General features: G+C 39.1%; 1 protein-coding gene across 3 annotated transcripts in view; it reads left to right on the plus strand.

The window, feature by feature from the left end:
• AFF3 (AF4/FMR2 family member 3) overlaps positions 1 to 27,991 on the plus strand; it is a 326,376-nt gene that overhangs the window by 22,342 nt on the left and 276,043 nt on the right. For all 3 annotated transcript variants that reach the window (XR_004355358.1, XM_032679791.1, XM_032679792.1), the window contains exon 2: positions 27,775 to 27,895. Coding sequence is in view for 2 of the 3 variants with exons in the window: in XM_032679791.1 (XP_032535682.1) it covers positions 27,775 to 27,895 (121 nt within the window). In the remaining variant the exon portion in view is untranslated. The remainder of the gene's footprint in view (positions 1 to 27,774; positions 27,896 to 27,991) is intronic.

Raw genomic sequence — 27,991 nt, forward strand, 5'->3', positions numbered from 1 at the left:
AGTTATTATTATTATTAGTCATCTAGATAGGAAAAAAAAAAGCTTCCCTGAACAGCGGAATTACCAAAACTACACCATACTTGTAACCCAGGAGCCCCACTACATAAACTGTTTAACAGAGATGGTATCTTCCCTCATGCTCCTCTTCAGTGACCCAGATCTGGGACAGTTTCAGAGCTGTGCTTAAACTCAACAGGGCATGTGTGCTGATGGACAGCTTGCTGCCATCAGCTGGCACGGATAAGGACCAAGTTATTAGCACTGCATAAACAGCTGCTCATTTTCAGTAGGACTTTTTTGAAATTTCTGTCAGATTTGGTTGAAACCGATTAGCAGGTTCAAAGTAACAGCCATGAAGAGAGAGTAGATGACAAGGAGACACCACAGTCTGAAACTTTGCTTCCAAAGGAAGCCCTGCTGACCATGCAGTATATATCAATCTGTGAAACAAACGTGGATTAACAAGAAATTGGAAAAAAGAGATATGTATTTCTTGTTTCAAAGCTGTATTTAACTGATAGATGGGGGAAAAAAAGTACGATTGAATATCTGATGTAGAGCCCCAAACACATGCTTGCAAGAGACTTCCTGCTGGAGTAAATGAGTCTTTCAGAAGGTGAGGGGAGTGGCAGCCAGAGGAGTCCTTGAGGGGCAGTTACTGTGCCTGTGCTGGACCTGCTGCAGCATCTTTCACCAGAAGAATCCTGATACCTCATATTTACAGCTAAAATGATAAAAAACTACAAAACGTTGAAGGGAAAAGGAAGGTGGAGCCTGGACCTCAGTCTGAGGCAGGCCACCTTTCCCAACACATATTCAGCAGCATGATGAGAGCCAAGCCAAAGTCTAGATCCACAAACCCTGCATGTCTAAATGTTAACATCCTGGGTTTACAGGCTGACTTGATTGCTGGACAGTCTAATGATTACCTTTTGCTGTGACTGAAGATGAAAATGCTTGGTCTAGTTGCAGGACATGGGCCTAAACCTAGACCCAAGTATGAACATATGTGTCTGCACAGGATAGCTGAATGGTGTCAAGCTGGTTTTCTCTGCTATATATAAGTAGCATATGGGAAAAAATTCCATTTCCATTATCATACTAGAAACATTTTTCTCTTATATCTGTAATACTTATAACTGATCAACATAATGTAATGTCATTCTAGGCATATTCTAGTAACTGCATGTATTTCTATCAAATATTGCCAAAGAGCAATATTTTGTAGTAATATTTACAGCTTATCAGAAATTGAAGCATTTTCTTCTCCTATGCCCTAACCATACTATTGTGAAAATTCACTTATACAACCACTTCCAGCAACTGAACAATAAAATATTTCCAGTCACCCTACAAGTTCATTTTATAGTAATTTAAAACTGCCCATTACAACCAATAACTGGTGCTGGAAACCAGTACAGCAGTTATAAAGTCCTGGCATATAAGCAGTGGTTTTATCACAGCCATGAACACGCAAGTGACCTGAGGCATAAAATTACTGCTCAAAAAAAGAAGATCTTATCTCTGGGAAATGCTCAGATATCTACTTACGACAATTACAACAATGATAATTTCGCATCTGTTAGGCAGACAGTTTTAATCTGTAAAAGGTTAAGTATTTGACAGTTACTTGTTCTTACATACAGATTAGCTGCTTGAAGGTTTAACCTTTAGATGTACTTAAGCAACTACTGTTTAAAATTTATAGTGTGAAACCACCCAAATAAAAATGGTCTCATCACTTGGAACTCAGGAATATGGAAGATTCAGGATGTTTTCCCCTCCCTTCTTACCAAATTGCTCAGCTGGCTTTGCTTCTTGTTTTGTGCCTGGAAATATTTACAAGCAATGCTGCTTTATTCAACAGACACTGGTTCATAATTAGAGGATAAAAGGAGGATTCTGTGATTAAAAGTGTGGAATCAGTTATTTTGACTCAGTAAAGGAATCTGGTGAAGAACATGATTATTCCTGCACATTGAATTGTCCTGAAAAGCTGGGTAGGGGAAGAAGGAAAGAAAGGATGAATCTTCACATGGCCTTTGCACTTCCCTGGGAGTGGAGTCAGGGGAACTATTTATGTAGTAGCAGACAGATCTCCAGATTTCTGTAGGCTTTTATTAATATTTCCTAAGTATCATAAAACATGGGTTATTTTAAACCTCTCACATGGAGATGAATTAAATTTAAAATTATCATATGGAACTCAGATTTTCTTTTCATTTACGAAGCTACAATGTGTCAGTGGGAAGGGTTTTCTCATTTACAGAAGCAAAGCTGCCCAGTCCTCACTTTTTCCTTGAATAGTTATATCAGACTATCTCTGTCTTCCTTTCATGCTTCTCACAGTCGTAAACTTCTTATTTTCATCAGAATTTGGGTCCCTATTTGGGACATTGCAGGGACAGTTTTTATGGAAAAGAACTACATTGGGCATAAATATATAATCGTATCAGTCACATAAATGCTCTCTATCTGTGATTGGGGGGGGGTATGGAAGGAGGAGACTAGGCCTTCTTGTGGAGAGTGCATCACTTTCCTTTTTTTTCCCACATGATGTGGTGGTGTCTCAAGAGTGCAGGGAAGGTGGATTACCTCTGCGGTTGGTGTGTGCAAAGGCTCACACTTCCTGCAGGGAGGGCAGTTACTGTATGTGTTGGGTAAGTGTCCCATATAGGAAGCCGTTATGGTGGATACATAGCTCATGGAGTGGAAGGAAGCCCCAGCACACACGCTGGGCAGCAGCTGTGTTGCTCTACAGACCTGCTCCTCTCCTCTCGTCCTACTTACGCTCTCCTGTAGACCTTATTTTGGTTATCAGCACTTGTGGAGACTGGTCCTTGCCTGTGCAAAACCACCTAAGGAACTGAGGAAGCATTTTTTTATTTTTGCAGTGGCATTAACTATTGTGTTTTTATGCCCCACTTACCTTGCATCATTGTAAATGTGACTGCAGTAGGTCTGCCAGCCCCTTAATACTGTAGACCATTTCAAACCCATTAAAGTCTAATGGATATCTAGTGACTTCAAGTGTGCTGTGTGCCAATTAGAATATTTAAACTGTGCAATAAAAAGGAGTTAATAAAATCACCTTAGAACTTGAAAATATGATTGAAGGTAATGTACTGGTTTTTCTTCAGATGTTTGAACAATAAGATTGTTTTTAAAACAAAATTGATCTGTCATTTTTTAAAGGCCAAGGAACATGCAGAAATATGTCTTCTTTCCCTATTTTCTTAATATATTTTGCTGTATATTTAACAACCTAGAGTTTTTTCCCCTCACATTATAATGAACTCTTTCAAAACTGATAGCTGGTGGATTCATGTGCTTAAGCATAGGTTTTATTCCATATATAGAGCAAGAACTTCACTGAAAATACAGAATGCCACTGGCATGAATATTTGATAGTTGCACTTTTAAAGTTTTTCATCCTTCTTTCTCTCTCTGGGATTACCAAACCCATCTGTTTGGCCTCTAAATCTGTATACAGGTATCTAAATTAAAAAAAAACAACACAACCACCTCTTAGGTGCAATTTCAGAATTTTATGATGAAAATGGAGAATGCTCACCTTATTTGTGAACTGCAAAGTAAGTAGAACAGTTGATTTTTTTTTTCTTTTGGGTCTCTGGTGACATGCAGTATATTATATTTCAGTTCAATGTAAGAGATGCACTTCGTGGGAAGCTACAGGCCAGACACAGTGGTGTAAATTCGTAGAGCTCCATTGACTTCCAAGGATTTAGACCAGTTATGCTGGTTAGTTATGACTGTGGCCTACATCTTCATCAGAAATTATGAAATTCATACATTAGCTGTAGTTGTCATGTGTGGAAGCTATTATTTAGGTTAATCAAATTAATTAAAATAAATATTTATGTTTAAAGCAAAACAGTTTATGTTCTAATAAGATAACAGACACATTTTACACATCTTTTTCTTTGCTGGATTTTCTTCCCTGCAGATAATGATCTTTCAATCTCTGTTCCATAAATATGCATGTCATGTTCAGGTTTCTATTTAATGCATGTGTGAGTAAGTACTGCTGAATTTGATTAACTTCGTTAATGATAAATAATGAAGAACGCTATTTTAACTATTTTAGGACAAACACCTGGATAATGTTACTTGCTTGAGTAACCTTCTTCATCCTAATGGGATTGCACACAAGGGTAAAGTTACTCAGATATGTATGTATAGGTTCAATCTTTTATTATGTAGCAACCTTTAGAGCTTTTACTATCTGGCAAGCAATCATTTATATCCTTTTTAAAAAATATTTATGGCTTCCTTGACTAATTGCTTCTTACATGACTTAGAGCCTTTTGCATTGGTATCATTTGTTAAAATATATCCAGAAGCAGGCAGAGCAGAATCATTTTTCAACTTTTTAGTGTCATTTTTATAGACAAATAACACTTGTAAATGATGGATAATAGCCAGCAGAATGCTGTGTTGTATAAAATGAGCATGAATTATATTTGCTGGGAGATAGAAGGTTAACTTGGCTGTGAACTAATTGAGGAGCCTCATGGTAAATGCAAAGTGGTGTGTGCACATTATAAACAAGACTTGAACTGACTAAAAGGAGGATTTAGGTTAATTCAGTATTTAATTTATTTTTTTACACACTACCTGGTGTTTTCTTTAGAAAATAAATCTCAAAAGCCCTATTGAATCCTAATGAGCTTGTGGAAGGTCCAGAAGGAGAGACAGAGGCAGCATGTTTAGTAAGATGGGATATTAATGTGTCAGTCTTGGGGATGGATCTTGTGCTCCTTCAAGTCCAGTGCAGGCTTGGTCACTTCCATTTGCAGTTTTGACTGGAACATTTGTTTCTTGTCTCATAAAATACTGCTTACTTGGCCAGTATTTGAAAAAGTCATTACATTTTTTTGTGTTCTGCAGTTCATAGTTTTACACTTGTGCTGTATTTTGTGGCAGAAATCAAAATAACTGCCTTTTCTTTACCCAAGAAATATATGCAGTTGCATATTACAAATGTATGCAACTGAATAATTTTTAAAGGAGAGTACTTGACAGATGCCAGTTAGCATCAAGGGATACAAATGCTCAGTGCCAAGCGATGACAGGATATACAAATCAATCTGGTACCAAATTTTTTTCTGCATAAACAACACAGGACTGTGACCTAAATGGACCCTATGCACAGAAGGAATTCCAGTGATTTAAATGGAATATTCAGGTATTTTAAATGTGTGTGCTTATATCCTCACAAAATGGGGACTACGTGGTATAAAATCAGAGTTTGAGATTTCAGGTTCTATAGAGAGCTGTGTAAATGTTCTTTCACTCACTGTAAAATTCCAGATAATAGGATCACTTACAGAAGCTGGATCCAGTTTGTCAGTGCTGCCTTACACTTTGGGGGACATTGCTGCAGAGCAGATGTCAACCTTTGGTCTGTCCACTGATTAGATACTCTTCATCTCCTTGGGGTTTTTTGCACCTTGCAACTTGCAGGCTGTTTGCTTACCTCATTTCATTGGCTTCTTTGGGTATGAGAATTGAGAAAGCTGTAGACCACCTAAACAGTTATGGTGGACTACAGCTGGTGCCTGTCTCAGGGGTAGGCAACATCTCCTCCCTGATACGATCAAACCTGCCTCCAGCATAGCCCAAACAAAAGCATTGTTCTTGCTTGTCAGCCGTGTGCCGGCTCCTTTAATGGGCTGAGCTTTCTTGCACTGGGACACAGATAGGGCCCACAATGGCACAGGTTCAGCCCATCATGTGATCGGGGTCAGCCGTGTGCCTGCTCTGCGTGGTGGGAGAGAAGCCACACAGAGTCCTCCTGTGCCCACCCTGGCTGCAGGGCAGGCACCACTTCTGTAAACTCAGTCATCACAAGCCTTTCCTTAAGGGCTCCAAGTGCTCTCTGAAGCTCAGCTCACAGTGGGAGTTTGGGATGACCTTTTTAATGCATGTTCCCAGAGATTTTTCCAGTACTTTAGTAGGGCTAGTTTGCCCTTGTGGGTCATTGTAAATACTTAACATTGTATTTACTCATCCTGTCTTTAATTTTTGCAATGGTTTCAATTTAACTTTTAAATAAATATTTAGGGTGGGGATAGAAATTAAAGAGTTGAGCTCTTGCCAGCATCCCTTTTTTTGTCCTTTTTCAAAGGCACTCATGAGACTCAGATGTAAAACTCTGGATAATATCCTTCCAGTTATGGCATCTGGCTTCTTGGCAGCCTTTTTGAGAAGTTGGCAGGCTTGGTGTTGCCTTTAAATCCAAAACTAGCTCTCTTGTAATTTTTTTAAGATGCTTTTTCCTTCTGCTCATCATTTTTTGCTTGCTTCACCTTTTGGTTCAGATGAATTCTTGCTTTATTAATCATTTGAGTCTACCGTGTTTGCCCAGTTTTCCATAGTAGCCAGAATCTTATGGTAAAAGGAGGTTTGTTAATGGTTTTAAGATGCGTACATATATCTGTTTTAAAGTGACCTCCATCTGTGTGCAAGAATCTGGTTTGGTTTTGTTTTGTTTTTTTTTTCTTCAGGAAAAAAAGTAATCTTAACTCCAGTGGACTGAGTAGCCTGAATGTTACGTTTCAGTGGCTTCTTTATCACTATGGGTCTATATTTTTAAAGTGTTAGCTCTTTGGAAGGTAATGTAATAGCTTTAGTGAAAAAAAAGTTTGGGTAGGGAGTATTTGAATACAGCTACTTTTCAGATATTCCACTCCCCCCATTATTCTTTTCCTTGCGATTTCTTTTGGTATTCAGGATCCTTGTGGACCCTGAGCATATCTTTCAGTTTATTGTAATTTCCAGTTTTCTGTATTTTTTCCCCGATGTTGTACATAATGTGCAGCTGTGTATATCTGAATAGGTGTCTGTGTGTGAGCATGTGTATGAAGCAGCATTGCCTCAAGGTAGCTAGCAAGCCTGCAGAGGGGAGTGTGCTTGTGCACACACACACTGCGGTGTAGTTCCTGTGCATTGCAAATAGTCAGGAAATTGGTTTCTTTGTTTTATTTTGTATTACCTTGCTGCTTCATGATTCTCCAAGTGGGTCTGGTGGAGGTGAATCCTCTATAGTGCAGTTTCACTGCGGTATTGGGGAGAGAAGGGCATTAAGTCTGTGATACTTCCTTTCCTGCCTAGGGAGAAATATTCCCGTGCTGAGGTCAGTACTAATTGAAGCCTTTTGCACGACAGCTGCAGGAGTGGGCACCAGGAAGGCTCACCGGGCAGCAGCCTTGCCTTTTAGATAGTGTCAGATCACAGGTATGGCTTAATGGAATTATTGCTTATCCATCAAAATAGTGTTATTTTCTACTAGGAGTAATAAGGAACATATGACTTGTGTCATATATTGTCTTTCTGTTTGCACTGGTGGGTTTCCACTGGATGCAATACCTTTGATCATCCTCTTATTCTTTTGGAAAAGACAGTCACGTCTCAATCTTTGTTTTAGGGGCAAGAGGAGCAGGACAAGAAGAGTGTAAATGCAGTGGTCCATCCGCAGCTGGATCCCAGCTGCACCAGCAAGGCAGAGTGCCCCCCTGGCTGGCTGGGCAGAGCTGAGGCTGGTGTGCTGCTTCATACTCAGTGAGCTTATTACCTGGTGGATGTGGGCTAAAAGTAATCAAAAAGCTCTGATCTTGGCCAACATTGCGAGCATTGAAGAAAATGTTAGGCTTTTCTATGGGGTTTTTTGTGTCAAAATATGCTGTGGTGGAGCAAAAAGAATTAGACCAAGGTCAATATCACTGCTTTCAGTCAATTGTTGCAGATAAGAAAACCCCTTTTGGGGGTTGGGGAAATCATACTGAAGGAGCCCCAAAGAGCCAGACCATGGTTACAAGAAAGTAAAATATTAGAGGGTATCAGCAGGAAAATATTAGAGTGAATCAATGTATTTGGGCACTGGAATAGGCTCCCCAGAGAAGTGGTCACAGCATCAAGCCTGACAGAGTTCAAGAAGTGTTTGGACAATACTCTTGGGCACATAGTGTGACTCTTGGGGATGGTCCTGCACAGGGCCAGGAGTTGGACTTGATGATCTTTGTGGGTCCCTTCCAGCTCAGCATATTCTGTGCTTCTCCTATAAACTCAATTTTTTCTGAAGTCTGGTTAATTTAGCAACTACAGACCCCTTTTTAAAAGGCACATACTTGCTTTGCATGTATATATTCTACCACTTTAGAACTCAGATACATTACAACTTACCATACAACTAGGTGTATTTCTGACTTCAACAAAATAACGTAATCAGCATAATTTCAGTTTTAATTGCTCATGCCTCTTCCCTGCTGTTGCAGAGGGAGTAGCCTAACTGTAGAAGCAGCAATAACATACAATGGTCAGCTTTTCCTGACCATGTCCCAGCAAGGGTAACTAGGTCCATTTCATTAGTTTCTTCTTTGGAAAAAAACCCAGCATTTATAGTAATCCAAATTTTCTGGAAGTGGAGGTAATTAAAACCACGACACTTGAGGAAAGGCCAGAAATTGCTTGTGTACAGGCTTGATTATGTTACAAAACACTGATTTCTTCATTTTAATTATTGACTTTATAATAAAGGCACCGTTCAGAAATTTTGACTAATTGCATTTGTTTTCAATTCCCATTTCTTTTAATTAGTTATGACTCAGACTAGATTTGTTATCTTACACTTCATTATTAAGGATAGTTAGCTATTAGAAATTGTCAGTGCACTTTGGATAACCTCCCCTTCCCTGTGTCCCATATGTAAATAAAAGAGAAAATGCTATTAGTGTAAGGTCAGAGATGGGGTCCATTAAGTCAGCCTTTGCTACCAGTGACCACCTGGGGTGCATAAAGGTGACACCAGAACGAAGAAGGCACTAAATACTTGAAGTCCGCCTGTGTACATTAAAGTGTGTTAAACCTCTGCGTGAACACGCTTTGGTCTGTCCTCAAAGTGATCTTACATCAGTGCAGTTGATCCCTTTTCCTTTTGGAGGAAGGATAAGCTGCCACAATATATGTTCGTCTGACTGGGAACTGGCTTCACTCCCTCAATTAGTTTGTGTTGACTTTCCTGAGAACCCCTGTGAAGATGAATCTTCAATTGCAGCACTATTTCTCTCCTCTTAACCTACAAAATAATTGCCTCAGCTGAGGTATATCTCAGTTTTTTAAAATGCTGACTTTTTAATAGCAGCTTTTTCTGAATTACATGAGGCTTTCTATTTATACACTGTTTTCTCTGTTGCAGTGGATTAGGAGAAGGTGGGTTTGTGATCTTTGGCCACAGAAGATACTGGCTTAATTCTTATTAGATGTTTAGATTTCATCATTCTTGTTATGCATTATATGTTAAAAAGAAATTTAACTAGGAACAAATTCTCTTTGTAATGGAAGGTATAAAATGAAGCCTAAGCAGTCCAAAGCATGATGATCAAAATTCATGTATTTGATCATTATAGGCAGCATTTGATATTCACAGCTGTTGCACATCATTCCACAGGCAACCATTGCCCCTGTTTGGGAAACTATAGCCCTGTCATAGCCACTGCATCAGCTCATCGACTGCACCCGTTTGAGTGCTGTACAGATGCTCTGCCCATGTTGTGACAGTGAGATAGTGTAAATGTGTTAACCTTGATGGCTGAATGAAGTAGAGCACCTTGCGACATAGAACTCATTGAGGGTCCCCCCCGACTTGTACAATTTTATTTTCACTTTTAGTTTTCAGAGTACTGAATTTTGTTGTAAGTACTGAAATAATATTATTTCAAAGCAACAGTATGTCATACTAGGAGCAGCAACTATCAATTAGAAACATAACTCTTTTTTAAATCCTCTCTTCAGATTTAAAACATAATGCTAGGAATGAGCTTCAAGGAAGTAATTCGTAAAGAATTTTTATGACTCTCCTCCTTTTTAATCTGTGCAAGTGGATAGATAATGCAGCTTTCACTGGAAAAGCTCAGAGTCCTATTTGTAAGGGATAAAGACATAAACTTTTTATTCCCAAGAAGTTTAAATTGCACTTGATTTGCAAATTTATTGAACACTGTGTAATACATAAGACTAACTGTAGATATCAGTGGATGAGTATCAGTAGTAGTTTCACATTGTGCGGATAACTGAATGAGCTGAATACTTATCTTCTGGTGATTCCAAGCTTACGAATGCTAAAGACAGTTCTCCATGTCACTGGTTTAAGATCTTTGATTAAAACAGTTGTGCTTGTTGTTTAAATAAAATGTCATTCTGGTAATCTGCAATTATTGAATACACATTAGCAAAAATGGGAGAAAGCAGTGAGGTCACTAGAAAGTGATACCCAGTCACCATATGTATTTATTAGTGTCACATATGAAATTTATGAGGCGAAGTAGTGCTGAATGAATTTGCTGTCTTTCTAAGCAGTACTCATTTGAGGAATTGCCTAAGATAAATGGGTTTGGCTAATTGAATCATACGCTTTCATAGTGTGCTACGTATAAAACTAGACTAGGAAATAAATATAATTAAAGTAAACATGCCCTTCTAATTAGTAATTGTTTCTGCTATTTTAAGCAAATTTCAGTGGCACAAAGTAGCTGTTCCAGTGTAAACCTAATAATGGAGGCTGTAATAATAGGTGTAAATTAATACAATGGAGAACATCTACAGTGTAACATTCTGAATTAAAAATGACATTAACAAGTCTGATTTTTAAAAAGCTGTATAGTTCACATTTATTCAACTCCTGACAAATTAGTTCAATACAAATACTAGATGATTTTATTTATAGCTTGTAACATTTTTTCATGCTTTATTTTTGTTAAGCAGTAAATGGAGCAAATGTGGTTCATTTTTTCTAAGAACATGTCATATAAGGGCACTGTCAAAGGAAAGGCAAAGAAAAAGAGAGAGCAAAGATATTTACCCAAAGGCATTTTTTTGTAAGTGATGTGCAGGAATTGTTTGAATACTTAACAATATCACCCCAGTCAGTTTTCTTGGTTATGTATGTTCAGAAATAAAACATTTCAAATGGTCTAAGTTTGGAGAAATGCAACTACAAACAGAAAAATATCTATTGAGCAATAAAATACTTTGATTCCCCCAAGTGCATCTTCCAAAAAAATGTAAGACACTGCTAAGTGCTTAGCATTCATTTGTCTCTACAACTAAATATGGCCAACAGGATTTTCTTTTTATGATGGACATAATAGAATGCCATGTAGGTAAGAAAAAAGTATCCGAATAAGTTAAAAAAAAAGGTTTTACCATAATTTGTAACAGAAGATGCCATAATTTTCACATTACAGAAAATACTTAATCAGATCCCAAAATCGAGTATAATATATCTGCACCATACAGACAATTTGTTTTCTTCTTTCTTGATTTTTCTTTTCAAAGCTCATAAGAGTAAAAAACGTGTTCTTTTGAGGGTAACGGGGAGTTATAATTTTTTTAGCTTGCCTATCAACAAGGGATGCTAACAGTTGTGACATTTGGTCACTAAGTGATCTTGCTCACCCCTTGCCTTTCCTGTTGTTATAAAAGAGGATTCAGATCCCTTGTGCCCCACAAGAGTTTGAAGGATCAAAAGTAAACTTCTGATAGCAAATATAAGCTGCCACGAGAAGGACCTTCTGGAATTTTTAGTGTCAGAGATCGTTTTAAGTTCTTGGCCACCAGTGCAAGATATTTTAGAAAATCGTGGTTTTTGCCTGTCTCCTTTTGTCTGCCTTGCATGGCTCTAGCAGCTAAGCATGGTTGATTTGGAGGTGCTGGAAAAGATGTTCCTGCTCTCACATCTTGCAGATCAGTTTCTGAATGCAGTGACTGAAGAAAGGAAAATATCTCTGTTCTTTAGCCCGTATATTAAAAAAAAATATCACAAATTATTCCAAATAAAAATTATTCCAGTACTGGGCTGCATAGAACCTTTCTTCCACACCTCAGCTCTAAGTCAGGAGAAGAGCACCTAGGCCAGCCTAACAGGTGAGAATATAACGTTTATGGCACACATGGGTCCCTTAAGATTGTGGAGCAGCTGCATAGGGACTTACGTCTGTAAGTCCCTATGTTCCTCCCAGTGAAGTGTCTTGATTGTTGCAAAGAACAAGTCCTACTTGGGTAAGTGCTAACAGGCAGGTATGTATGAAGGAGGATATATATAATAATGTGAGGAGGCACTGTTGCTCATCAGGAAGGAAGATTTTCCATTCTTGTTTATTTTGTGTATTGAACCTGTCTGAGAAGGAACAAACTTAGCAGTAACTGTCTGCTGCAGGGGATAGGGTTGGGGGAGGACTGATCAACCTGTTCTGAGATAAAGAAACCATGAAGGAGGCTGTGGAGTCGATAGCCAGCTTCTTGCAGCCCTCCTTTTTAAGTTAGATAGCATTTCTGAAATCATATCTAAATCGCCTCTTCTGCAAATTAAGTCGCATGACCTAGCAGACGAAAAACACAATTCATCACTGTCTGCTCTGCAGCAAGTTTTTATAGGTGGGAAGATCATTATCATGTGTCTCCCAGTCTTCTCTTTTCTGAAACAGGCAAACTCAATTTGACCCTTTTCATACCTCACTCTTTTATCCATCTGTTTCCTCTTTTCTGGGCTACACCTCCTCTTTCCTACAGCAGAGGTCCCCAGGCCAGTGTGTGTGCATTTTCTCGGTCCCCAGCTGCGGGTCATTTGGGGATGAATCACAGAATCACAGGATGGGTCAGGTTGGTCATTTGGTCCAACCTCCCTGTTCAAGCAGAGTTATCCTAGAGCACATGGCACAGGAAGTTTGTTTTCTTAGCTTTAAATAATATTACCTTCAGCTTGATACTTATGTCTGCCCAACTAATCATTTCCTTTTAATTTAGTGGAACACACCAGGAACAGCACAGTGTTGTCTAGAATTACTGAAAAATTTCAGAACTCTTTGACAAACTTTTGTCATTGAGTTACTGAGATAATGTTTTGGTTCACAGCAAAATAGAACATGGGTATTACAATTATTTCACAGCTTTCCAAGAAACAGTCCCAAATTTAAAACTGAACAAATTCACTGAACTTATTTTCTTTCAGTTGCATTAAAAAAAAAAAAAGAGTATTATTATTGAAGTTTTTTGCTTTCCATAATCAAGAAGGAAGTAATTCTCTGCCATTCTCTTTGTTACTGAGAAGCTGTATCAACATTGCTGCTTAGGAAATTCTAAGGAAGGCTAAATGTAGTAGCAGTTTTCTGCTTAACATGGCATGCTAGCAACTAAATATTCTCTTGCTAATAACATCTTCTATTAATTTTTTGCACTGGGATATTGCAGTTACTAAGTGTGAATTTTACCGTACTTTCTTTGGGTTCAGATAAAAACCACGTTCACCGGTGATGTCTAGTTTTATGCTCTCTCACCCTCATCTGTGTCATTTTTTCTCACAGTGGGCCCATCCAGCATGATTAGGAGGGGACAGCTAGCAGCTCTTTTGCCTTTCTGTTCAGTGCTACACCAGGTTTCTGCAAGCAAGTAACACTGGTGGAGTAATGCCACTGTTCACTTGTGTTACAGCCCACTGCAGGAACATCACCTCTCTGACATGCAGAGATGTGCTGGCTTTTGGTGGGGAAAAAAATGTGTTATTGTACATCTCCTAAACCTGTACTTTTAGAATAATACATAGAATTTAGATACTGTCTCGTGCTTTTACAACAATATATAGAATTTAGATACCTCTTAACACTTTCAAAATGAAACACTGAATAATTTTACACCTTACACTATAAAGGTAAATAATATCCTTATAATTTATTGTGATACAAATATACAAATTTTTTTTTTATGAACTCAGGCTCCAAATAAGTTTACAGTAAAAATTAAAATTTCTCTCTTTCAAGCTTTTGTTGTTCTTGTTAAAGCTAGCATTTGCTAGGAAAAAGTAGTCAGGGTGAGGCAGCTGTTAGAGAGAAGAGGGAATGATGTATCCAACTTCATCAGGTCACTCGCTTCCCTGCTTTGGACTGGAACCAGGCTGATCCCCCCCCAACAGACAGCATCTGCCTCTCTGGCACCATCCCTGCATGGACATGGAGTGGTTTCTGTATCTACTGCAAACATTCAAGCTTCTGAGAGGTTTTTTTGTCATTTTTATGTCATTTCCTTCAGATTTGGAAGTATTTAAAGGCATTTTAACCTACTTGAAAGTGAGGCACTTGAACAGTTGCAGTGTATCTGCAAGTTAAAACACAGGAGCTTATTTTGCACTTACGTTACCTTTAGGGTTTTGTATTCCTGACATGTTACATTTTGGTTTGGGTTTATGGTATGACCATGTCACCACCACTCTTCTTGAGCAGAAACACAGTGTCAAGGGAGGCACAAACTGAAAATTCTGTTTGAAATGTTGTGGGGTTTTTTTCTATAATGAAGATAAAATACCTCACTTCCCATTGCGTGTCACTTAAGTGGGGAAGCGCATGGGTGCTTCTCTGTGGAGCTCTGAAGGTGCACATGAGTTATGATACAGTTGTCTTTGTGGGCAAATGAATTGGGGCTAGCATGTGGTGGAAGCTTATGTGCATTACACCAGTCACAGGGTATGAAAGTTTTAACTTTTTCGTTATCTTAACATGTATGCATTTTTATTCATATATGGACATAAATTCCCGGCCCCGGCAGCGATACCCTCTATAGCAGAAGGAATTCTACCTGAAAGCCAATGTGGTTTCAGAGCCAACAGGAGTACCACAGACATGGTGTTTGTTCTCAGACAACTGCAAGAGAAGTGTAGGGAGCAGAACAAAGATCTCTATGTAACCTTTGTTGACCTCACCAAGGCTTTCGACACTGTGAGCAGAAAAGGTCTATGGCAGATTTTGGAATGCTTAGGTTGTCCCCCCGAGTTCCTTAAAATGATCATCTCACTCCATGAGGATCAGCACAGCCAAGTCAGATATGGCAATGCACTTTCTGAGCCCTTTCTAATAACTAATGGTGCGAAACAAGGCTGCGTTCTCGCACCAACCTGATTCACAGTCTTTTTCAGCATGATGCTCCAAAGGGCCTCTGCAGACTTTGATGACCAGGACGGTATCTACATTTGATACCATACTGATGGAAGCCTATTCAACCTAAGGCGACTGAAGGCCCACACCAAGACCTTAAACCATCTTGTCCGGGAGCTGCTCTATGCTGATGACGCCGCCTTTGTTGCACACACAGAAGCAGCTCTGCAGTGTTTAACATCCTGCTTTGCAGATGCTGCTGAGCTCTTTGGGCTGGAAGTCAGCTTAAAGAAGACACAAATTCTCTATCAACCTGCATCTCAGGAAGTCTTCTATCATCCCCATATCACCATTGGCGGATCAGTGCTCAAATCAGTCCAACAGCTTAATTACCTTGGTAGCCTCATCTCCTCGGATGGTAAGATCGACGGAGAGATAGACAACAGGTTAGCAAAGGCATATAGTGCCTTAGGAAAGCTTCATAAAAGAGTTTGGCGAAATAAACACCTGAAGAAAAGTACAAAGATCAGTGTTTACAGAGCCATAGTACTGTCTACTCTCTTATATGGATCTGAATCATGGGTCATCTACCGCCACCACCTGCGTCTCTTAGAACGCTTCCATCAACGCTGTCTCCATACAATTCTAAACATCCACTGGTCAGATTATGTGACCAGTACATCTGTTCTAGAACAAGCAGCAGTCACAAGTATTGAGACCAAGTTGCTGAGAACACAGCTGCGCTGGGCAGGGCACGTCTCAAGGATGAAGGACCACCACCTCCCTAAGACCCTGGTTTATGGTGAACTTGCCACTGGCTGCCACTTGAGAGGAGCCCCAAAGAGAAGATACAAGGACTCCCTGAAACAACATCTCAGCCTTGACCATATTGATCAACATAACTGATCTGCTCTGGCCTCCAATCGGGAGGTCTGGAGACACACCATCTATAATGCTGCTGGTGCTTTTGAGAAAGCACGCAGGAGAAAAGACAAGGCAGGAAGAATTGTGCCTTGCAGAATATACCACCTAAGGAGTCTTTCTGCTGTACCTTTTGCAACTGGACATCCCTGTCTCGTATTGGCCTTTTTAGCCACTAGCATGCTTGTAACAAACGTGGGTAGAGCCCTTCCCAAATCTTCGTTCGTGAAGCCCAGCCATGATGGACATAAGTTATTCTCTTATGGATGGTATACTGATTTTGACTAACTTCCTAATCTTGGTTGCGTATCCCTTGGGACTACATGTCAAGATATGACAGAGCTGCAACAGAGCAAGCAGGATATAATGAATAAGATACTAAAACTCAAATAGTTTGTGTGCTGTGCACTCTTCTTGTGCAGGTTCCAAGGATATGTGGTGATACTGTTGTCTGGTCAAGCATAGACCTCAGTTTACATTCTTCATTTTCACAACAAAGAACTGGGAAGGAATTTGCATTTTGCCTAGTTTAAATGTATACAGTGACTTTTAGAGAAGTTAATTAGCTTTATGGTACAGTGCAATATGTTTGGCTACTACAAGTTTCTTGTAAAAGGAGAGTGAAACATCCTGTATATAAGCAGTTTTTTCATTGTTTGTACCTTACAGTTATAAAAAGTTAACCACAACTTATTTAGATTCTTGAACCCAGACTTTGTACAGTGGTCCTTTTAGTTCTGTGAAAGTAAGCTGCCTACAGAGGTACTAGATAGATTTAGAGTTAAGTTTTTTATATTTATATCTAAATATGTAAATATATATCTCTCATTCCATTTTCTATTGAAATGTTTTCAACTGAGCCGAATGAAGATGGAATTTCATAATTCCCCATAATTAGATTTTATGATTACAGATTGATACAAGCAAGTTATTGCTAAAAACAGTCACAGTTTCTTCTCATAGTGAGCTGCATTTGTGCGTTCATGTGAACAAAAGTACAGATTTTAGTGAATTTATTATTTGGGCATTTACAGAGGTTGATTTTTTTTTTTATTTCTATGGTTGACATAGGGTTTAACTTCTTTAGTTACTTTATCTGTATGTGCAATTATTGACGTCATCCAAATTTATTTTTATCATGTAGACATTCTAACACAGATCTGTTTAAAACTCAGTTCAGCCTTATGTGTATGTAGTGATGGTTTCTCTGCCATATATAAAATGGTATAATAAGGTCTCCATCTATCTATAAAATCTGAAGGAAATATAAATTAAAACAAGGCATCTCAAAACATATCAATTCTGTTTTTACAGAAAGCAAACTCAGTGACTGTTCGCTGAAGATCCCAAGAAGTGATTTTCTGTGAATACATAAAATCTGATGACTTATGCACTGACTTGTTAATAACTTTTTTTCACAATGGGGCTGTTGCGTGGTTTCCATAATGCTGTAAATCATGATTAAACACATAAAAAAGATTGTTGCTGGAGATCCATTTTAAGCCAAGTGAAACATAATGCAATATAAAATTTACATCATTTTCTTGATTAACCTTGATGAACCTTCAGTCATTATCCATTATGGTAAGAGTAAATTGGAAATGTTGCTTTGTTAATAAAACATGTATAGACATTTTCATGAGTCATAGATTTGATGGTTATTAACAGCTGACACATTCATAATGAAATACTGTGCTTTGGCTTTCCATGAAAGTACAATACTATGTAAGGCTGCACTCCTGTGTCCTGTACTTCAGGACTGTATTTTGGTACTCTTTGGACATCAGATAATTTTGAATATTGATTTAAAATCAGAACATAAATACAATCAAGAGTTTTCACAGCTTGAACGTTTCGGTGCTGAATCTCTGTGTATCTTTCACTTGTGTGTTTCATAGGGTTTCTTAGCAGCACCAAAATAATTTAACAACTTAAAACTACTGATCTTTGTCATCCATGGAAGCCTGTGAAGTTTTGTTCCTTTTGCCTCTATGCCAGGAATGTTTTCTAATACACACTGCTGTTGCCTGTGTAGTGGCCAAGTGCTCTTAGAGCTGGCCTTAATAATTTAAACTAGGTTTGAAGGGAGAAGGGCATAAAACCAGGCTCAGTAGAGGTGAGCCTAGGAGTGTCATGCCAGTGTTGGGGGTGAAATCAATAGCCCAGCTGAAGCGCACCTATACCAATGCATGGAGTATAAGTAGCAAACAGGAGGAGCGGGAAGCCATTGTGCAGCAGGGAAACTATGATGTAGTCGCCAACGTGGAAATGATATGGGTTGACTCGCGTGACTGGAGTGCTGCCATGGATGGTTCTAGGCTCTTCAGAGGGGATAGGCAAGGAAGGAGAGGTGGTGGAGTGGTTCTGTACATTAAGGAGTGTTTTGACTCTACAGAGCTCAAGAATAGTGATGATAAGGTTGAATGCCTATGGGTGAGAGTCAGGGAGAAGGTTAACAAGGCAGACATCCTGATAAGAGTGTGTTACAGACCACCCAGTGACGATGAAGAGACAGATGAAAGCTTCTATAAAAGGCTGGCTAATGTTTCATGATTGCTAGATCTTGTTTTTGTGAGAGACTTTAGCATGATGGATGTCTGCTGGAAACTGAACATAGTGGAGAGGAGGCAGTCTAGGAGGTTCCTGGAGTGTGTGGAAGGTAAATTCCCTACACAGCTGATAAGTTAGTCTACCAGGGGTGGTGCCCCTCTGTTTATGAATTGCTGACTTGCTGTTCATGAACAGAGAAGGGCTGCTGGGAGGTGTGCTGGTCAGAAGCCATCTTGGGCATAGTGGCCACAAAATTATAGTTTTCAGTTCTTGGTGAAGTAAGGAAGAGAGTCGGCAAAGACTGGTGGTGAATAGAACTACATCCAGTTGACAGCTGATCATTTATGGTGTTCCCTCAGGCTCAGTTTTGAGGCCAGTTCTGTTTAATATCTTCTTCAGTAATCTGGAAGAGGGGATTGAGTGCACTCCCTGTCAGTTCACAGATGACACTAAGCTGGATGGGAGTGCTGATCTGTTAGAGAGCAGGAATGCTCTGCAGAGGCATCTGGACAGGCTGGCCAAGTCCAGTTGTATGGGATTCAGTAAGGTGAAGTGATGGGTCCTGAACTTAGGTCACAACAACCCTACACAGTGCTACAGGCGGGGACAGAGTGGCTGGAATACAGCCCAGCAGTAAAGGACCTGGTGGTGCTGGTTGACAGCCCCTGAACATGAGCCAGCAGTGTGCCCAAGTGGCCAAGAAGGCCATTGTCATCATGACCTGTATCAGCAATAATGTGGCCAGCAGGATTAGAGAAGTGATTGTTCCTCAGTAGTCTGCACTGGCGAGGCCACACCTTGAATGCCCCTCACTACAAGAAAGACATGGAGGTGCTGTAGCATGTCCAGAAAAGGGCAACAGAGCTAGTAAAGGGTCTGGACTACAAGTCCTTTGAAGCAGTGAGCTGGGGTTATTTAATGTGGAGAAGGGGAGGCTGGAGGGTGACCTTATCACTTACCTCTACAATTTCCTGAAGGGAGGTTGTAGCCAGGTGCCTCTTCTCCCAGGCAACCAGTGACAGGACAAGAGGAACGTCCCTCAAGCTGTGCCAGGGGAAGTTCAGGTTAGACATCAGATTGCACCAGGGTGAATTGCATGGTAACATTTTTCTACCAGTTGCAAGCTTTGTGTGTGCCATGTGAAGTATACCTTGGTGTATTTACCAGTCCTGCAATTAGCTGTGAGTGAATGGTCCACTGTACAGAGCCCCCTGGAAAGAATAGGCTACTTATTGCTTGAAAAAAAATGGGTACAAGGAGGCGTTTTTTTTCTGAAAAAGACCTTTTCTCAAGAAAAATATCATAGAGGCAAAACATATTTTTTCACAATTTTTAGGAGACTTTTTAATTCATTTAGATTTTGTTAGGTTTCAGGAAACTTTTTAAATTTTTATTAGGTGTTGTTAGGTTAAATTTTTTTTAAGTTTTAATTTTTTTATTACTGAAACTAGCACTGAAAATCTTTATTGACCGAAAACCAGTTTTCAGCAAACACATCAATAGGAAGCTCAACAAACATTTTAAATAAAGTATTAAACACTTACTGCAAAATGTCAAGTAGATTTTTAAAAGGCCAGAATTTTTTCATTACATTTTAAAAGTTCAGAACATCCCTAGAAATCACACAGTGATAGGAGTAAATTCAGTTTATTGCACCACTCAGTCTGACCAAGACTGTATGAATAATTTGCGTATGTGTGCATATCCTCTACAGAGATGGGGCAATAAAAAAAATGCTATAATTTTTTACTAATTATGACTGTAAAGAGCCTAAAAAAGTATTATCAAGGAAGAAAACCACACAGGCTTGTCAGATCGTAACTGGAACAGTTTCCCATGCATAAAGATGCAGTGAAAAGCTTGGATGAGGCTTGGAGCAACCTGGTCTAGTGGAAGGTCTCCTTGCCCATGGTAGGGGAGCTGGAACTAGATGATCTTTAAGGTCCCTTCCAGTCCAAACCATTCTGTGATTCTGTTGTATTTTTTAGTTACGACATAAAAATAACATTAACAAAAATAAAAGGGTTTCATTGTGGTCTGTCAGGTTTGCGCTCTTCAGTCTTGATTTCGTTTTCATCTCCACCTGGAAAATAGAAATGAGGATGCAAAAGGAATACTTTGTCATATCTCCAGTATCTGTTTCTTGGCAGCCAAAATCTCCACTTAATTTCTGGAGGTTTTAAATATAGTTTTGGATTCTGAAGAAAAAGAAACAGTCATTCCAGGTGTAAGACGATTAACAGCAGTGAATTTTACACTTGTGAATATACTTTCGAAGAGTGTATTGTTAGAGCAGTACAACATTAAAAGTAATAGTAATGTTTTGTTTCTAGTAACAGTGTTGTTACTAGATCTTCATCCATCTTAGGTATTTTTGCTAGCAGTTTTAGTGTTAGACAATAGTAAGGTGTTGAATATAGGATTACATATTAATACTGAATGGCATATGTTTGGGTATCTGTGTATCCTGTAGGTATAGACTGGTAGATTTTTATCATGTGATAAAGTTATTTTTCCTGAAAGTAAAAATAAATTAGAATTATGTCTCAATTTCTCTCATTGGGCAAAACTTCACAGAGGGAAGAAAATGTTCATGTTTTATCTGTAGCAGGGCTGGAGGAGGTGCTCTTAATAGTGTTGAACTAGACTGGATTTTTTTTTTTAACATTCCTCTGTTATGATGCTCTGGGTCAACAACGTAGATCCCAGTCTCAATTGCAGCCCTAGGTTTTCTCAGTATTTCAATATATATTTAAAATTCAGTCAGGTTGCATGCAAAGCACTCATACATTTTTTGAATGTCCGGTGTGAGTGCCTGTAAGTTAATAACTGCACCCACAATCAGCCTTTCCTTGGTTCCTTCCAGTTGCCCAGTGTTAACCCTCAGAAGACCTGACTCAAACGCTACAGTGCTGATTTTGCAGATATGATATGTATATATTCATTCATTTGGTGGATGTAATATATCTGCCCCTGAAAATATAGCTCCCCGTTTTGGACATGGAATTTCCAGGCAGATAATTAAAGCAATCTCACACCTTCCAGCCTGCACCTGCCACCGTGCAAGCAGCGGCCCCAGCTCAGCTCCCCCTGATCATATTCATGTTTGGTCGGTAGTGTTTCATGGCTAATACAAATCATAAACAGGCTGTAAAAGCTGAAGCATCAATGAATCCTAGCTTTAAAATTGCTGGAAGGTAAAGTTTTAAAACTGATACTGCAAAGTGAAAAATGAAATTTAACCAGGCATTTTGGTGAAGGAAAAATAATTTATTGGATGTAAGATGAAAAGCTGTGAGAGTAAACATCAATCTCATCTTAGACACATGTCATTGATTGATGTTTGCTCTGTGCTGCTGCCTGGAGGTAAACTCTTTGAAATAGCAAAATAGGTACTTTATCTGTCTGTGGATTGGAGCACAGTTTGTTAAGTTACTGCTTTTTTGAGACCCTGCTACATCTTTATGTTCAATCAAAGTGAAAACAGTAAATCAGAGTAATTGCTTTACCCCATGGCATTCCTGTTTGTAAATGGGAAAAAATACTGTAAAAATCATCAAATTAACTTCTGCTGTTTAAACTAGATAAAAAGTCTAAAAAATCTAGTTGAAACTTAGGAAGGTATTTCATTGATTATGGCACTTGTTCATCAAAGGCAGCCCCTTTGTCATAATTTAAATAATAGTTCAAATATGATTAGGGAAAACATTTAATGCTCAAAAATGTAAGGTTGCCATCTCTCAAAGCTCCCCTACCCCGTTATCAATGAATTTCCAAACAGGTATCAGTTATACTTAGCTGGAAATGGAACCAGTACCAAGAAATTGGCCAGCAAAAACCCTGGACATGAAGAGTGAACAGTGAAAGAGAAAACAGGCATTAAATGTTTTAACACTTTCATGTTAAGCACAGCAATTCAGCAAGCAGTATAACCCTGTTGCAATTAAATCATCAGACTATTTTCTAAAAATGTTGGGGACTGTTGCCTTTACAGTGTTTCAGGCTGGTTAGTTGTTTTGAATTTTAAAATATGGCAGAGATACAGGAATGATAGTATATTTAAATTCAGAATCCACTTTCCATTCTGAATTGAGTTTTGAAATCACTGTCCTGAATCAGGGCTGCACTGCTTTTTTATTGTGTTGTGTAAGTTTTTTCTTTGACTTACTCTATTTAGCTACTTTGGCATAAATGTAGTAATTCAGGGGAGAATTAGACTATTAAATATTTAAGAAAATGTCCTCACTTCAGCCTGAAATTTAGTATATTGACTTGTGTGCCAGATTAAAATTTGTGGAAAAATGTTCAGAATAATAGTGGACCGTTTTAAAATTTATTTTCTTGAAATATTGCCTGTTTTCCATGGCTTTGAAGCAGTTCCAACTTTGTTCATAATTCAAAAATGACTGTGTGCTAAAATTTAATTTCTAAGATGTATGTGTCCTTGCAGAAAACTTGTTCACAGGTCTGGTTTGTTCTTGAAGTGCACATATCTTTTAGTCACTTATGGTATGAGTTGTGTTTCTGGGATGGATTTTTGTTTTTTTGTTTGGAACAAGATCAGCACTGTATGCTCCCAGGGGATATTCAGGGACTGCACCTGGCAGGTTGGGGATGGTGTCGTTCCCATGACACTGGGAGTGAGTGTTGTAGTCTCATGGCATTTTGATGGAGCCTTTTAATGTGATTACAGAAGAAGAAGGGTCAGTTTAGGAACAAATGGGGAGGTTGATAAAATCCGGTAAAGAGGCTCAGCCCTGGGAACTATGTCTTCGCTAGCAAAGACCTGCCAGGAGCCCACAGGAACTGTGGGTTTGCCAGTTTAAGAAATAGTTGAATGGTGAAGCATCAGCTCTGCTTTTGTAATTAGTATGTCTAGACTTCCGGTTCTGAAAGTTTTATTCTAAGTGCCATGGGTAGCTGCTGGGGTGAAGGACATCAGTCTCCTGGATAAACATTAACTGCAAATAAACAAGCTACACCAGCTAAATTTATATCACAATATTTGGGGGGGGGGGGGGAGGTAGAAGGAAGGTGAGTGTGTATGTGGGTATAGCAAAACCCTCACAATTCAGAAATAATGAACTAAATCTTTAGACTGGAAAATTATATTGGAAGGTCTGGAAAGGCAAAGGCGAGATTTCATGTTGGTGTAAATGATAAGTTCAGAAACTGCAGCCAGGTCTGCATATGCATGTGGTAACACCATCCTCTGTCATGCTGGTAGGGCTGCCTAGGTCACAGCCCCCTTCCTTTGCCAGAAAATAAACTGATGCCAGGCAAGGGGAGTACCAGCAATCTCACTTTCAATTTACCTACCCATGTCTTTAACAGCCTCAAAGATGCCAGCTGTTATAAGGATGGTGATCTTGTAACAAAATAACACTACCCTTCCTGAATCTCTCCTTAGTGATGCAGCAATTTTGTGGCTTCTGAAAAGGTCAGGCAGCATCGTTAATACACACCATACGCCTGCAAAGGCGTGTAATTCCTCAGTGAAGGTGCAGTGCTTTCATTTGTGGAAAAGGACATCTTCCTCTGAATGCAAATTTGGGCATTCCCTAAAACAGAAGGACGGTAGGATACGTTGGTGCACTGTCTCCACCCAGTTCATTATGGAGATTAGACCTTTTTATTTGAGCTGCTCTAAGAAGTGATGTCTGAGGGAGGTAAATAGAGTCAGAAATAGAGTATTTAAAAAAAAAATAGAAAGGAAAGAAAGAAAAGGAGATTTTTCAACATTTAAAACTTTAGACTTTTTATATGATTACTTTCAGCCTAGCCTGAGGCAACATAACTCTTTCGACTTTGTAGGAGATTAAATCCAGCTGCAGGTTTTTCAGGTAAAATTATTGCTCTGCTCCTAGGCTGTCCCCTGAGCCATCTCTATTTCTAATTAAGGACTAAAGGAAATGGTTCCTTCTGATGTCAGGAGTAGCGTGAAGAAAGCTGTGAGTATTTCTGTGGGGAGACTTGTGTCACTACCACTCTCCCATCAGGCACCAGCATGCCTAGGCTCTTCTCTTCAGGCTGCTCACCTTGCATACAGCCAAAGAGTGGGTAGTCATCAAGGTGATCTTCCAAAAGGCATCACAACAGATCAAAACTTATTGAACATACATACTCTGAGAAGTTTGGAAATCCATTGGAATTCTGATTTATCAAATATCTGAGAGTGAAATTACTCAAAGTATCCTGGAAAAATCAGAGAAGGTACGACAGCTGTGACCATGTGGTGGTGATGGTGTGCTGAAAGTGCTTTGAGACTGAGACATTGGTATTTAAACCCAATTAATTGGTAAATCCAGTGTGTGCCTTGGCAGATCTTAGGGTTGAGATAAATCAAAAAAAGCACTGTGCCAAATCTAAGATAGTTTAATTTCTATCATACAACCTTTATTCATATATAACTTTGGCAAGTATTTGACTTGTTTCCTGTGCTTTGGTTTGTGTCCTCTAAGCATGAATTTGAAACAGATGCAGCATTTTAAAACTAATGGTATACCGTATAAAAACTATTTAAATTCACCCTTTTGGAATTTGACCTGTATGAAACAAATATAAATGACAATGACTTCTGAGAGATGAGTATTTGCATGTTCTTTAGTTTCCAAGTCTTACGAAACTGCTTCAACATTTTGACCCATACTAGCAAAATTCTTCATCAATAAACTGATGTATAAGCATGGATATTACACATATATATGTAGATATCACTCACATATGTACATATCCCCCAGTGAAGAAAAAATCATGAGATTTTCACGAGCTTGTTCTTCATGTCTGAGCTGTGGAAATGACATGCTGTAAACGATTAACAAGTAGATGTACCTTTGGGATTGTTTTAAATTGCAAATTAAAAAAAATAGAGAAGAAAACTATTAAAAAGAACTGTTTTCCATTAACTGAAGTGTTTGCAATAAAGACAATTATAGCAGTTGGCAGTATTCTCCTTGAACCAAAACAAATAAATACATTTGGTGACATACGTTCAAGGAAATGTGATTGCTACAATGTTCATGCAAATAAGGAACAGCCTCACAAATGCTAGACGTTTTGCCATCTGGTATTACTGAAGGAACACAACTCTCAACTTGTAGCTCTTCCTAACTTACTGCTTATAGATGGCATGTTAGGCATTGTCACACAGTTCTGCCATTTGCATAATCATTCTGAATTATTGCAGGTTGTGCATTGCATTGCCAACAGTGAGCTCATTTGAGAAGGGGGTTCAGAGACCTGGTGACTTGTACATCTTCATCAAGTATGTCTCCATCCAATAAAGGGATAAAAATGTCCTTCCATTTCAGGAGTATCACATCAGTGCATTTTTAAATTTGTACGAGACCTAGTGAAGGATGCTACACTTGCTTACTTCTTAGAAATTGGGTAGAGACCAGTATTATAATTAATCGCAGGGAAACTGCCCATTTCTCTATTTAATTGCAAGCTGAAGTCCAAATGCAAAGCATCTCAAGGAGCGAAGAAATTCCAGATGGGGTCACGTAGCTGAGGATGAAGTTATAACCTGATCCCTGCAAATCCAGAAAAACCCAACCTAACAACAGCTATTCATTGTGACAGAAAGTCTGCTTTAGACACAGAGGCGGTTGCTAACTGACTTAGCTGATGGGAGTATGCTCAGTGGCATGATGTAGTAACTGAAGACCTTTGCTCACATAGCAGTCAACGACAACTGCTCTGCCTCTGGCCTTGGCAGCACGTGTAGCAGATGATCTTGTGCACAGGGACCCAGTGGGGAGGCCTTCGCTATCCCCTTCTTCCTGGAGGAAGGCATTTTCCAAAATTCCACCCCTACAATTGCCGCCTCATCCACTGCTTTCCAAGGAGAGCATGTTGGCCCGAATAACAAGTATTGCTCATGAAAAATGTGGTATAAAACCCAAAAAAACCTCAACCACCTGTAAGTGGAATAAACAGATATGTATTTGGATGCTGTCTCCAACCTGCTATACTGACACCCTGTACTTTACAATAAACCCCTGTGTCTGAGAGCCCTGCTCGGAGCCTGGCATCTGCCCTCAGACCCATCAGAAGGGTACTGTGCAGTCCACTTCGAGTTAGCAGCATTAACAAGCAAACACCAGATTTTATGTTCCTTTGGTGACTGCTGAGGCATTGTTTTTAAACACTAATAGTACCTAACATATCCTGTGTATTTTCAGCTCCCTCAAGTCTTGAATTAGAATCAGATCACTATTGGCCTTTTGGCTGCCTTGCCTTAGGCATACTAGGTAGCATCACGTGGGTAGCCAATGCAACATATGTTTTACTAACTGGGAAGTTGGTTAGCAAGACGATGTTTTTCTTATTAACACATTGTGCACTTACATGACATTAATATATATTCCTACTTTACAGATTTACAGTGCCAGAAGAAAAGCATTAGCTGAGCTAAGCAAAACAGGCAATCAGCATACTTGGCACATTGTCCTGAAATAACACATAAACTTTGTTAGACACGTTGGTTTTCTCTGTGAGGAGAATAAAACATAACAGACTGAAATGTGTAAACCTGTGTGGCTTCTCTGGTTTATGTTGTCATGCATTAAACTAGAATTCTGGGGGGGAGGGGGGAGAAGAAAAAAATTATTCTGAATGTCTATATTGGAGCCAAAGTAGTTAATTTCTAAGAATTAATTCTTTTGTGTAATGCAGTGATTTTATTCTCTCTCCAGCTACACTCTACCAGCCATACATGCGCTGTCATGCCACTATTCATTTATTCACGTTCTGAAGTTGTGGTAGTGTCAAATCCATCAGAGAGAGGAATTGTTTTAGTAGTAGTTTCACAACTTGGCTGATTAACAGACATCAGAAGAAGCAACCTAACTGTGGAAACCACTACAGCATATAGTTTTAACAACTCTTTAGGGAGCTAGTTAATGAAAGAATCACTACAGAAACACATCCATGTGAAAAAAAGGAGCATACAACACTCAGAGGATATGTCATAAGTGGAAATATGTTCATAATTTCTATTTACTCATAGCTGTAATTACCCTCTGCCTTAAGAGTACTTTCAGTCTTTGTCAAAGTTGCTTAGATATTTCCTTTATCACATTTCAAGCAGAGAAGATGCTTGAAGACTAGATCCTGCCCTGTGATTTCTTTTTTATATTTCTGTAAGAATTTAATTATCTATTCTCTGCGAAGAAAGCACTAGCATTCCCAGAGACCTGAGCCTCCCCAGCCTACTTGAACTGGCATTCATCCGATTCATGTTGGTGCTTATTTTTGCCGTCTGTCTGCAAAAGTTTTTAACTTTTAAGTGCACACTGGTTTATATGTTGCCGTCTAATTTTTAACTGTTAAAAAACTATTTCTCTTTTTTTTGTTGCAGTGTCTATGAGCCAGATAGAAATGTGCTGCGAAGGAAAGAATGGGAAAGGAGAAATCAGGAGGCCCAGCAGGAGGATGGCACATTTAACACGAGCTATTCCCTCTTCAGTGAACCATACAAGGTAGATGCTTCCCAGCTGTGTGACTCTTTTTTAATTTATTTATTCCACAGTTCAAAAATGCAGTCTGCAGAAGGCATTGTCCAGGTGTCAGTACCC

Source organism: Chiroxiphia lanceolata, chromosome 2, assembly GCF_009829145.1.
Source record: "Chiroxiphia lanceolata isolate bChiLan1 chromosome 2, bChiLan1.pri, whole genome shotgun sequence".
Classification (NCBI taxonomy): Eukaryota; Metazoa; Chordata; class Aves; order Passeriformes; family Pipridae; genus Chiroxiphia; species Chiroxiphia lanceolata.